At 49.3% G+C, this 12,840-nt stretch overlaps 2 protein-coding genes across 2 annotated transcripts in view; one reads left to right on the top strand and one right to left on the bottom strand.

Moving 5' to 3' along the window:
• Positions 1-12,840, bottom strand: part of RNF183 (ring finger protein 183) — a gene marked incomplete at its 3' end in the record, with an annotated part of 359,693 nt that overhangs the window by 139,616 nt on the left and 207,237 nt on the right. The window lies entirely within an intron of this gene.
• RGS3 (regulator of G protein signaling 3) overlaps positions 1-12,840 on the top strand; it is a gene marked incomplete at its 5' end in the record, with an annotated part of 127,875 nt that overhangs the window by 8,360 nt on the left and 106,675 nt on the right. Inside the window, 4 exon segments of the mRNA XM_082842658.1 lie at positions 6,442-6,492; positions 9,153-9,211; positions 10,281-10,375; positions 11,350-11,418. Coding sequence (XP_082698784.1) covers positions 6,442-6,492; positions 9,153-9,211; positions 10,281-10,375; positions 11,350-11,418 — 274 coding nt within the window.

Here is a 12,840-nt window from a genome sequence, read left to right as displayed (position 1 = left end):
TCTGTGTGCCGTAACTAAGACCCGGTGCAGCCGAAATAAATAAATAAATAAATAAACAAATATTTAAAAAGCATAATGAAAATAAATAATTGACTCCATTGTATGGCTCAAAGCTATTAGCAAGCACATAACAGGTGCTAATCATTATATAATAACATACTTAACTTTGGAGAAGCCTGTAATATGAAATGGATAAGGATGCTGAGTAATTTATAAAATGTGATAAAACTGACAATTCTGGAATTAAACTTATATGACTTTATAGATGTGATTAAATTACTATAATAAAACTTAAAGGAGAATTGGAAAAGGCAGGATAATGTGAATTTTCTATATATTATAGTATTGTACACAAATATGTATAAAAGAAAACCATTTGCTCTGTAGGTAAAGCATTTTCTTGAATGTGCTGGGCTGTCCTTGGGTTAATGTGGGACATTTCCAGATTTTGCAGTTTGGTGATAATGAGTATGGTTTAAATCTATCAAAATTCTTTATTAAGAAAAGGACAGACCTCAAAAACTGGGAGTCTTCTTTATCCTTAGTCATACTATGCTGATTTATCTTAGAACTGTATTTTCTTAACAATTTTTAAAATTGAAAAATTGCTCCAGAATTGAGATCAGATTTATGTCACACAATTGTGGAGGCAACATGGGTATGTATTAGTTATCTACTGCTTCATAACAGGTGATCCCACTATGTATTGGCTTAAAAAACCGAACATTTTTTATCTCACTGTTTCTGTGAGTCAGGAGTTTGGGCATGGCTTAGCTGGGTGTTTTTGCTGAGGGTCTCTCACGTAGGTTGCAGTCAAGATGTTAGCAGACTCATGCTGGCAGTGCAATCTACTTCTGGAAGGAAAAACAGCTTGGGAAGCCACATGAATATGAGGTTTCACAGGAAGCAGAGAGTCAAATGAACAGGGTTGAATTGACCCATCATGATTTTTATTCCACCACGGCAGCCCCCTCCTCACTTTTGTTCTGCCAGCACTTACCATCAAAAGCCAGGGCCGCTTCTCCAAATGGAACTCAAGGTTCTCCCTCCTCCAAACAAAACACTTGAAATTCTACAGGGCTACATCCTAAGAGCTGTGTGGCTCCAGTTCCCCAGCACCGCTACCATTTCTCCCTTAGAGGCAGAGAGTGAAATGCATGAACAGGGCATAACTCTCTCTGAGTGTTAGCGGCTGGCCAGGCTCCATGTAGACCCAACCTCCTTTGTATGTTTGTCCCGTTATCATCCTCCTTCCTGTGGCTTTTAACACATGACAGCTCTTAAATGGGGAATTGTTTTTGGGGCGAATTGAGTTTGGGGATGACTGCTGCTCCGTGCTAGCCAGGCAAGTCCCTCATAAATGTAGTCTCCGCACACCTCTGGGTGGTGTGAGCTCCTTCTAGGACACATTCCTGCTGACCCCTGTGTTCAGCAGTGGTGTGCAGCCCTCATCTTCTTGCTTCATTTTCTGAGTAGGTCTCTTCCTGACTGTGTCCTTAGAGTCGGAGCTCATCTTCCTGTGGCCCTCTATTTAGGAAGGTCTGGCGGATTAAATTTCTTTAGCTGGCTTCTATAACGTTTTTCCCATGATGTCCAGTGAGTCCGAAACCCCCAAGTCCTGTACCCAGCAGAACATGGTTTCGTTGCTTTCTCTGCACTTTCTGAAGCTCACTCTCATCTGGTGTTTTTCCTGCCATATGGGGCTCGTCTGTTCTCCCTTTACCTCTGGGCCCCCGCTCCCTGGTGACCTCCTGCAGCCTCTCTGGGCACCTGTCACCACCACCCTTTGCAGACAGAGTCGGTGCCCAACTGTAGCCCCATGGGAACTGGGGATGTGCCCTCTCCAGGGCTCCCGAACATCTGGTGAGGATGACTTCAGGCCCTCTAGCCTGAACTTCCTGCATATTCTCAGGCCACACCCTGAGCCTAGGGAGAAAGTAGGGATATTGACAAGACCACAGATTTGGGGGGCTTGATTAGCTGGTACCTAGACCAGCTGAAGCCCCCAGGGATTCAACCTGACTTCCCCTCCTCCTGGTGGTTCATTTCTCTAGACGTGAAGACATTTCTTGGAGCCCGCCCTCTCTTGGGCTTCCTCTTGGCTTCTCAAGCAAAGGGCAGACCTTGTCCTGTGTCTGATGGCTCTCTCTGCTCCTGGACCCCAGCGTTGCATTGGCAGATGCCATGGTGCGTAGTTAGAGGGCTGTGAGTGTTCTGGAAGACCAGTTCAGTGCACAGGAAAGGTTTGGGCAGAGTTCTGGTCTCTAGTTCTGGCTCAGTCTACCCTGGTCCCTCTGGGCCCAGGGCAAGTCACCTTTCATCTCTGGGCAGGACTGTTCTGGCTACCAGGTGAGGAGGTTGGGCAAGGTGATTTCAGGAGTCTTAGACATTCGATGGAATGGACTAAGGCGGGGGGACAGAGGGGACAGTCATGGCCAAGGGAAGGGTTCTCATTCTTCATCTTGCTGTCCCTCATCGGTGAGCCTGAGAATGGGCTGGGATAGGGTGTGTACTGCCCTGGGGACTTGGAGCTTGGTCTGCTGGGTTTAGTTTCTCTGCTGTTACAGGGTGTAGGCGGGGCCTGGAAGAGGAGCTGTGTGGAGCTGTGCAGACTCATCTGATTTCTGAGTCAGTCTTCACCCCAGGCCCATCCTCTGCTCTAGCTCCACCCTTGACCTTGCTCACGCCCCTGTCCTAGCCACTGGGCTCTGAGTTTCCTGAGGGTAGGCACTGTTCAGATCTGCCCTTCCTCCCTCAGGCCTTCGTGCAGGTGCCCGGCAGATATTTGTCAAATGGAATTAGTGACCATTTGTGTCAGGAGATTTCTCGGTTCTGATTTCTGGGAAAGGGCCGTTGGAAGGGGATAGGTGTTGGGCAGCACAGTGGTTCCCACAGCTGTGGAAAGCCAGATGTGTTTGGGCCCGAGTCGGCTTTGCACTGGTAACAGTTTCAGAAAAAATGTGTTAAGTGTAGATGCCTTTGGGTCGATGAGACCCAGTCCATGGCTGCTGGCCCCGTTCGTCTGTTTCCAGCCTCCTTCCCCACCCCACGCTGATCTGGGCCGTTTTGTAGGAGGTTTCTCAGCTCTAGGAATCCACAAAGTGGTAATTGCTCAGACCTTGAACTAATAATACCATGGATTCTCCTGGCGCCTTTCATCCAAGGACCTCCTCGCCCTCCAGCATTATCTGATCCCCACACAGCTCAGAAAGTGTGATAACCCCTATTATTAGCTCCACCTCACAGCCAAGGACATTGTGTCTCTGAGAGAGGAGCGTAGTTGGGTCTGGGGCTGGAGCAGACCTCCTGGGCTTCTGAGATCAGTGTCCTGGGCAGGAGAGCGGCAGGGATTTCTGATGGGTGAAGAGCTGGACCAGGGTTTGCTGCAGCCTGAATTGCTTGGGACTGTAGATTAAACACCCCAAAGTATGAGAGGCAAGATCATAGTGGTTGGTGGACTGATGTAGGGCTATGAGGCGTGGAGTTTCCCTCCTTTCTGTGCTATGCCTGCCCTTCTGCCAGCCAGCAACTAAGCGCGAGCCCCAACCACCAGTCCAGTTTCACGGGGCATGTCCAGAGATGAACAGTTGGGATGACGAGGGGTGTCTAACTGTGCCATGAGGAATGCTGGAGGGACTTCAGACTTTGGTGTAAAGGAGAGAGCCCAGAGACTGCAGAGTGAGGTCCAGTCAATGAAAGGTACTGAGAGATCAATTTTGGCTCAATAAAGGTGAAGCATGGAACAATCAGATCTATCTCAAAAGGGACAGGGCTCTCATTGTGGAAAGCGAGCTCCCCATCACTGGAGGTGATCAAGCAGAGGCAGACAACTTCTAGACAGCGTTGTCATGGATGGAGCAGATGCAGGGCTTTCTGGATGATGTGCTGGTTTGCTGCAGGCTGGGAAGCCCTGCCCTTCCCCTGTGTCCACTGGGTAGATCCAGTTCAGTGGTTTCTTGAAGTTCTAGGAGGAGTCTATTGAATGGAGAGAAGATTTTTCCATGTGTCATTGAGGAGGAGGAGTGTGGTCCTAGCTCTCCTCTATCCATGCTGGAGAGCCACTGGGTGTCTGTGAGGATGACCTGATGTTCTGCTTTTTGTGTTTTTTTATACATTTATTTATTTATTTTTGGCTGTGTTGGGTCTTCATTGCTGCACGTGGGCTTTCTCTGGTTGCGGTGAGCGGGGACTACTCTTCATTGCAGTACGTGGGCTTCTCATTGCAGTGGCTTCTCTTGTTGTGGAGCACCGGCTCTAGGTGCGCGGGCTTCAGTAGTTGTGGCACGTGGGCTCAGTAGTTGTGGCTCGTGGGCTCTGGAGCGCAGGCTCAGTAGTTGTGGTGCATGGGCTTAGTTGCTCCGCAGCATGTGGGATCTTCCCAGACCAGGGCTCCCACCCGTGTCCCCTGCATCGGCAGGTGGATTCTTAATCACTGTGCCACCAGGGAAGTCCCCCTCTTTCCTTCTTTATTTGTTTCCTCTTTACTTTTTTTAAGTTTTGTTGAAATATAGTTGATTTACAATGTTGTGTTAATTTCTCCTGTATATATTTTTTCATATTTTTGCATTATGGTTTGTCACAGGGTGTTGAATATAGTTCCCTGTGCTATACAGTAGGACCTTGTTGTTTATCCATCCTATATATAATCATTTGCCTCTGCCAATCCCAAACTCCCATTCCTTCCCTCCCCTACCCCTGCCCCCCCTTGGCAACCAGAAGTCTGTTCTCTATGTCTGTGTGTTTCCTCTTTAGTTTATTTTTAATTATAAAAGTACTATAGGTCATGGATATATTTGTACTGTTACAACTACAACAGTGATAGATTGAGATTCCTCTTGACTTCCCTCCCTCCAATTCACAGTCTCTTCCCTAGAGGTGATCACTGTTTTTAATTTGACATCCTTTCAGAACACACACACACACAGCACACCACACACACAGAAATATATACCATGTGTATTGTTCTGCAATTTGCTTGTTCCACTTAAAAACATGTCTCAATAATGTTTGTGAAATGTGAAAGTTCCTATTCCAGGACTTATACTGCTCCCCCATTGTTTATATCAGCCCATAGTATCCCACAACACAGCTATAGTTCGTTCATTTAACCATTTTCATATGGATGGATTTTTCAGGTGTTTCCAATTTTTTCCAGTGCTGTGGTGCCAGCCTTTGTGCACACTTGAGTTTTTGTCTATCATAGTTACCTGGAAGTATAATTGCTAGGTTGAATGCTAAGGACATCTATATTTAATAGATATTGTCAGAAATTACCCTCCATTTACACTTCCTCCAGCGGGGTATGAGGGTATCTGTTTTCCTGCATCTTTACCAACATTTGACATTATCGTCTTTTAGATTATCTGCCAATCAGATTGGGGGAAGGTGATATTTTATTGTTAATTTGCATGTCTCAGATCTCCATGAAGTTGAGCATCTTTTTGCATGTTTATGGGCCATTTTGTCATCGCTGAATTTCCAATTCAATATCCTTTGCTTGTTTTTCTATTGTGTTGTCTCATAACTTTGTTTATGATATGTTTAATTGTAACAGACATTTTAAAAGTCTTGTGGAGTCAGATTTATCTATCTTTTCCCTGTGGCCTCTGCTTTTTTGTGTTTTGCTTAAGAGGGCCATCTCCAAGCTTAGAAACATGTTCAGAGACCCTTCAGTGTGCTCTGGTCTAGGGCTCCTCAACCTTTAATGTGCATGCAACTTCCTGGGGATATTGTTAAACTGTAGCCCTGAATTCAGGAGGCCTGGGCCAGGGCTTGAGGTGCTGAATTTTTAACTATCTTCCACAAGCTTCTTGTGCTGCTGGTTCTTGGACCTCACTTTGAGTAGCAAGGCTCTAAGCCAAGGTCAGAGGAAGCCTCCTTAGCTTTTCTTTAGGGAGGTCAGGATTCTGTGGAATGACTGGGGGCAGTAGCATTGACTTCGAAGGATCTCTCTGCCCACAGCTGATCTCTTTCCTTTTGCTTTTCCCCAAACTCATTCATCGTATGTCCTTGTATTGTTATTGCCTTCCCAGAACATAGCTAGCTGTCTGTCACAGCTGGAAAGCTTTGGCCAACCCCCCAGCATGGACTTCTGACTGAGACCCAGGATCCTTAACTCTCCAATCTAGCCTCACTGAGATGTGGATGCAACAACTTTTCTGGCTGTCCAACAGTGAGAGCTCCCCAGCGTTGACCTGGGCTGCTTTGTAAAGTAGTCAGCTCCCCATCACCTGGGGGAGTAAGGATGGAAATCAGCACCGCTGGAGGTACTGACGTGGTGAGGAGGCTTAACTAGGTGGTTTCTGAGCTCCCTTCCAACCCAGAGACTGTATGAATCTTTGAATCGCTTCACAGGAACAGAAGCACATTCCCGTCAACGTCACTCCATTTTTCACCTGGCAAGGAAATGAGGTGAAGCTGTCTCTCTTGTCGTTTCCTCAGGTCAGCTGAAGCTGTCCATCGATGCCCAGGACCGGGTTCTGCTTCTCCACAGTGAGTATGGCTGTGTGCCGGGCTCACCGGGGAAGGTTGGGCTACTTGTCCTCCCGTGTGGAGCCAGGGCCGGGTGGAGGTATTACCATGGCCAAGGCTACTTTTTCATCTTTGTATAGTGTCCTGCTATGTGTCTGTTGAAAACAAGTGTGTATTCACTTGGGACTCCTAGAGACATTTCCCTGGTCCTGCTCCGATGCAGGTGGAGTCCACAGCAGGCTGGAGCTGTCCCCGGGCACCTCAGCATCCTCCTTGGCCCCAGTGGAGCGGGGCCACAGAAGAGCTTCCCTGTCCTTCCTCTCGTCTTCCTTCCTTCCTTTCTTCTCTCTTTCTCTTTTTCTCATCCATTCATTCGTTCATTGATGGCAGTGTCACGGCTAAGGTTGCCACCTTTGGAACCAGACTGCTCGTGTCTGAATCCCGGCTCTGATACTTTCTTGCCAAGTGACCTTAAACAAGCTTAGTTTCTCATCTGCTGGATGGCAATAAAAGTACCTATCTTATGGGATGTGACAAGGATTAAAGGAGTCAATATTAGTAAAGTGCTTAGGACAGCGCCCAGCATGTGGTAAACCCTATATTAGTATTTGTTAAATAAGATAGAAAACCATAAATTCCAAAAATAGTGATTGAGCATTGGCCCTGTGCCAGGGGCTGGGGACACCAAGGAGAAGCACCCACCTCTGTCTGGGTGGCGCTGATAGGATGGTAGGAAGGCTTGGCAGAGGGGGCGATGCCCACACTCCATCCTGAAGGAGGACAGAGCCTGAGCCAGGCAGAGGGGAGCAGGAGGGCCGGGCACTTCACGCTGGGGGAGCTGCAGGTGTGAAGGCCTGGGGTCAGAGAGAGCACGATGCCCTTGAGGACTGTCTAACGTGCCCGCGGCGCAGCACAGGAGTGGGTGCAGGGGTGAGCTGGGACCGGGCCATGAAGGTCTGATGTGCCGCCCAGAGGATTTTATACTTTACCTGCCATTTATCCATTTGTTTATCCTTCTGTCCAGCACACAAATAGTTACTGGGCTTCTTTCGTGGCCGGCTCTTCTGTTTGGCCCAGCAGGCCCTGCCTGTCTCTCCAGCCTCCCTGGCTCTTGCTGTTCAAGGCACCCTCCGCCCCCTGTTCTGTCCGGTTTTGTGCCCTCCGCGCCCCCCAGTGCATCACGCTTGCTTATGCCCCTGCCTTCGCACCCCCTGTTCCTTGCGTCTGAGCCTGCCTTCTGTTTGAACTCCTTTTGAAGAATAGGTCTCCCTTCCTCTGATTTCGTAAGAAATATGCCTGCCTTAATCTCATTAAGACTCAGGAAGGAAGGCTCATTTTGGCTCATTTTTTCCCCTCCAGGAATCACCCCCTGACCCACCTGCAGGGCTGAGTTGGTTGCTTCCTCCTCTGTGTCCTCGTCACAGTCCTGACTACACTGTGTCACCTGGTGTGTCCAGGATCTGTCTCCTTCAGTAGACGGCGAGTGTAGCGAGGGTGGGGACCATGTCTGCCTCAACTCCATGGCGGGGACAGGTAGACCAAGGGCTTCATCAGGCCTGGATCCCGCCCTCAAGAACCACACCCACAGGAAGGTCTCACGCAGGAGCAGTTGCTAGGACACCAGGCAGAGGAGACCAGCAGGCGCCTGGGTCCTCCAGTCTTGGCCTTGGGGGGCCCAAGGTGAACTTCCCAAGGACCAGCAGAGGGGGGTTCTTTGCCTGCCAGAGCCTGACTCCAGCTGTGCAAACAGTTTTTGCCAAGTGCATCTTAGCCTCCCCCGGTCCATTCGTCCTGCACAGTTTGCTTTGGCTTCACCCCAGTCTTAGGCCCTTCATCACTTTCAGCCTGTTCCCCTCTCTCCTTTGGCTTCCCAGGCCTCACGCCTCAGACTACAGGGGCTGCGTCTGAGCCAAGCCCTAGGGCTCAATTAAAACCGAACAGAAAAGAAAATAGAAAAGACGCTCAGCTTCTGTTAGGTCCACTGTCTGCTTTCTACAGACCTCAGGCAAACAAGCCACACTTGCTTTCGTGGCCAGACCTGCACCCCGCACCCCACCCCCCCAATCCCTTGCCTTTATTTATTCTTGTTTTCTTTAGCAAACCTTTCTTGAGCAGTTACCTTGCCAGGCACTCTACTAAGCACCTTAAACACATGATCTAGTTTAATCTGCACAACTACCACGTGAAGTGGGTATTATTATCAGTAACCCATTATTATCACTGACCCATTACAAAATGGCAGATTCAGTCTCCTGGTGAAGCAACTTGCTCTGGCTCACGTGACTATGTCCTCCAACTTGGCCCTTCCATCCCAGGAGGCAGTCTTGTGCGGTGGAAGGAGCACTGGATGGGAGTCCAGAGACAGGGATCCAAACCAAGCTCTGTCATTCGCATTGCTCTGTGACTTTGGGCACGTTTCTTACTGTCTTTGGATGCCCCTCATAGCCTCATCTTCGCCATTAAATGAGGGGTTGGACTCCATAAACTTTACATTCCCTTTCAGGGAGTCAGGGAATTGAAAGCATCCTATCATGCCTTGGTGAAGGTGCTGCCTGAGTGTGGGAGATGGTGGGAGTGGGCTAGACCAGAGAGGGGTTAATATCAGTGGTTGGTATGTAGCTTAAGAGCCTGGTAACGATCCTTCCCACCCACCCACCCCAACATTTTAATTCTCTGTTTAGTCATAGAAGGCAAAGGCCTGATGAGCAAGGAGCCTGGCGTCTGTGATTCCTACGTGAAGGTGTGTGATGAGCTGGAGGTGGGGTGGGGCGTGGTGAGGGACCGCATCACCGGACTGAGTCCCAAGGTCCCAGCACACCTGTGGGCCTCGGGTCATTCGAGGTGGCAGCTGCGGTTACATCATTTGGTCAGTAGGCGTTTATTAAGCCTAGTGACGAGGCCCTGAGCTGAGATGGACCCCCTTCCCTTAGCCCGGCTTGGTCTCTAGGGCTTCCTGCAAGCTCTGGAATCTTATGGGTGGTCTTGTGCGTCACCCCATAGGTGAGCACTGTGAGCGTGTGGTTGACGGAAATCCACAGGCAATCCCAAGCCCGCTGGTGAAAAGCAGCATCTTCACCCCTCCCTTCCCCAAAACTAGAGGCAGCGTGGCAGTTTGGGTGGTGGGGTAGAGGGAGTGTCTCTGAGGGCTGCAGGATCCGTCTGAAAGGAGCCCTTGCAGTGAAGACAGAGGCCCCATAGGGGCAGGGGGCCTACTTCCAGCCGGAGGCAAAGGCCAGGCACCTCCCAGAGTGTGGCAGCCGGATGTCAGGTGCAGGCTTTGGTGCATCGCTCTGCCTTCTTCCCGAAGCCGCCAGGCTGCTCAGAGGCCCCTGTGGGCTGGGACAAGGTCAGGAGCGGGGTGGGAACCTGTGGCGGGGGATGCATGGCACTAGGACGAGAGCGTGGGTGGGGGGCCTTGGCAGAGGCTGGCCTGGAGCCTCCTGGGAAGGGAGCGCTCAGCAGCTGCTGGGAACTTAGAAGTGAAGAGGCCTTGTGCTTTGGGGGAACCTCTCTGCTTGGAGGAAGAGCAGAGATGGTCAAGTTGCACCCCATCTCTGCCTGTGCCTGGTGCTGCCTCCTGGGTACCACCCCTGTGAGGCCCTGTCCTGGCATCTGACTGCAGTGCCTCCAGCCCAGGGCTCCTCTTTCTTTCCTGGCATTTGATTGAGGACTCCACTCTGTCCGCTGCAGAAGCTGATTTGAAGAACACTTGGGAAGCCTTTAGCTTGGAGATGTGCAGAGTCAGCCACTGGGGTTAGGTGATTACATGGCTCTGAGATCGGCTAACCCTTACTTTTCTCCAATTCAAGATTTCTTTGGTCCCCGAAGATAATCGACTACGCTGTCAGAAGACGCAGACCATTCCAGACAGCAGAGACCCAGTCTTCCATGAGCACTTCTTCCTGTAAGAGTCTGGAGCAGCTGGGCCCTCGAGAGCAGAGGGAAGGAGTGTTTATCTGGAAACAGCTCTGTTTGCCAAATCTAGAATCAGATCTAAGCAGAAAAACAGTGACTTCTAAAGGATATCTTTGCTTTCTCATTTACTTGTGTCCTTGCCTCCCTGGCACCTGGCCCAGCAGCAAGGTCCACAGTGATACGGTATCATGTGGCTGGTTCTCATAACTAAAATGTCCAGCCTGAGGCTGGCAGCCCCTGAAAAAAGTAGGCAATTTCCCACTGTGCCTCAGGACAAACCTTCTCCTTTAGCAGAAGGAATTTTCCAAGCTGAGGGATGTTCTGCCTCCCCTCCCGACTGTCCCCAACTTGCTAACGTCTCTGAGTCTTGGCTTCCTTATTTGTAAAATGGGGCTAATAACGTACCAACCTCAGAGAGCGGAGGTGTAAATGAGACAGTATAACACAGAGTGTCAGGTGTTATTGTTATTATTTCTTCCCCTCATCCCTGAACTCTGGGACCAATGGGAAGGTAATGGACATTTTGTATTTTCCTATTAGTGAAAACTGATCATATTTTGTTATTTTCCTTACTACACAAGGTAATTTTGCTTATTGTAGAAAAATAGAAAATGTAGGCAAACAAGAAGAAGAAGAGAGAAAACACTCCAAGTCCTGCTACTCACTGATATGTTCTGTGGTATTTCTTTTCAGATCTTCGAATTTGTGTGGGTGTGTGTTTCCAAAGATGGCATTGTTCTATAGTATTGTGTTGTAACCTCCTTTTCATCCCTAACAATGTAATGTAAACTCTTTCATGAATGTAAATACTCATCTCCCACACTATTTGTGCTGTAGTTTATTTAACCAGATCCTATGGTTGGTATTCAGGTTATTTCCAAAATTTGCCATGATGCTGGACTCCGTGGGTCTGGACTGGAGCTCGGCCCTGCTAACACACTGACTGTCTGGTTTGCTTTGCAGTCCTGTCCAAGAGGAAGACGAACAGAAGCGCCTTCTGGTCACAGTGTGGAACAGGGCAGGTGACTCCAGGTGAGGGGAACTGCTGAGCTGGAGGGGAGATCCTGCTCTGGGCTCATGGGTGGCAGCCAGGTGGCCAGCATACAGAAGGGGCTCAGTTAGTGCTTGTTGGATAAATGAATGGTGGTGGCTAAGTTTGAGAGGCTGCCTCTCCCCTGAGTCCCCGTCACTCCAGGTGATGCCAAGGATCATGTTACCAATGTGCATTTGCTGAGCCCTTGGTATCAACAAGACGCTGTGTTGGCCACTGGGATGCCAACCAGCCTACATGTGGCTTCTGCTCTCAAGGCGCCTACTTTCAGAAGAGGACACCAGGCTCTGCATGGAGGCAAATTACAGTCACAATACGCACAGGCTCAGTCCCACAGGAGCAGAAGCTGCATGAAAAATGGGTCCATTTCTCTCTTAGTCACCACTGTACCCAGTGCCTAGCACGTAGATGTTTGGTGATTATTGGCTGAAGGAATAAAGGAACAAAATGAGTAATAGGACAGTAAGTGTGGGAAGAAGGAGAGTTCATCATGGGCTGAGGCGATCGAGGAAGGCTTCGTTGCAAAAAGTGGGACTTTGAACTTGGGGCAGAGCTCAAGAATAAGACAAGGAGAGTAGCCTGGAAAGGGCATTGCAGGCAGGAGCACAGCAGGAGCAAAGGCAAAGAGGCAGGAACACGTGCGGGGGGCTCAGGCTGCCATGAGGAGGCCAGTTTAGGAGGTGCAGAGTTTTGTGTAGGAGAAACCTAACAGGTTTCAGGCAGCCCAGGACGCAGGAGGCGGATGTGGTCGTTAGTAATGGCGGCTAGTACAGAGCAAGGGAAGAGTGCTGGGTGGTGAGGGTGAGAATCAGCTGCTAAGGGAAGGGAATGGAAGTGGGTGAGAGCACTTGACTGCATGGCCTGCTGTGAGCAGCAGGGCCTCATTAAGCTGGTTCAGCCCGAGAAATCTGGGAGACTCTGTGGCCAGTAACATTTGTCCAATAATCGTAGAACAGAATGGTGACCGGAAAAGGGCCTAGGTGAATGAAAGTCAGCTCAGCTCACCAGCGTAGACCCAGAAAATATTTTTGGGCTCAGTGCTTTTTGGTACCCTAAATCTGATAGCTAGTATGCTTTTAAAGTTGAGCCTTCCTCAACTTTCATAATGAAAGATTTGTCTTTCAATAGAGTATCATTTACTGATACTTTATCGTTTACTGATGTCGTAAACAAGAGCAATCGTTTACTGGGTGTTGACCACCAGCCAGGGTTTAACAGTGCATTATCTCATTTAGTTCTTAAAGCAACTCTAAGGAAAGTGTGTTTTTGTTTTAAGTTTTCAGAAAAGGAAACTGAAGCTAAGAAAGGGAGTTACTCGCCTAAGCTCGCATGGCCAGGGAACAGTAGGGGCAAGATGGGAACCCAGGTATTTAGACCCTAGAGTCTTCAGTCTCAACCAGTAG

The sequence above is a fragment of the Leucopleurus acutus genome (genome assembly GCF_964270905.1).
Source record: "Leucopleurus acutus genome assembly, chromosome: 7".
In the NCBI taxonomy this organism is placed as follows: Eukaryota; Metazoa; Chordata; class Mammalia; order Artiodactyla; family Delphinidae; genus Leucopleurus; species Leucopleurus acutus.
The sequence above is the reverse complement of the archived record's forward strand: the minus strand, read 5'-3'. Positions and strand labels throughout refer to the sequence as shown.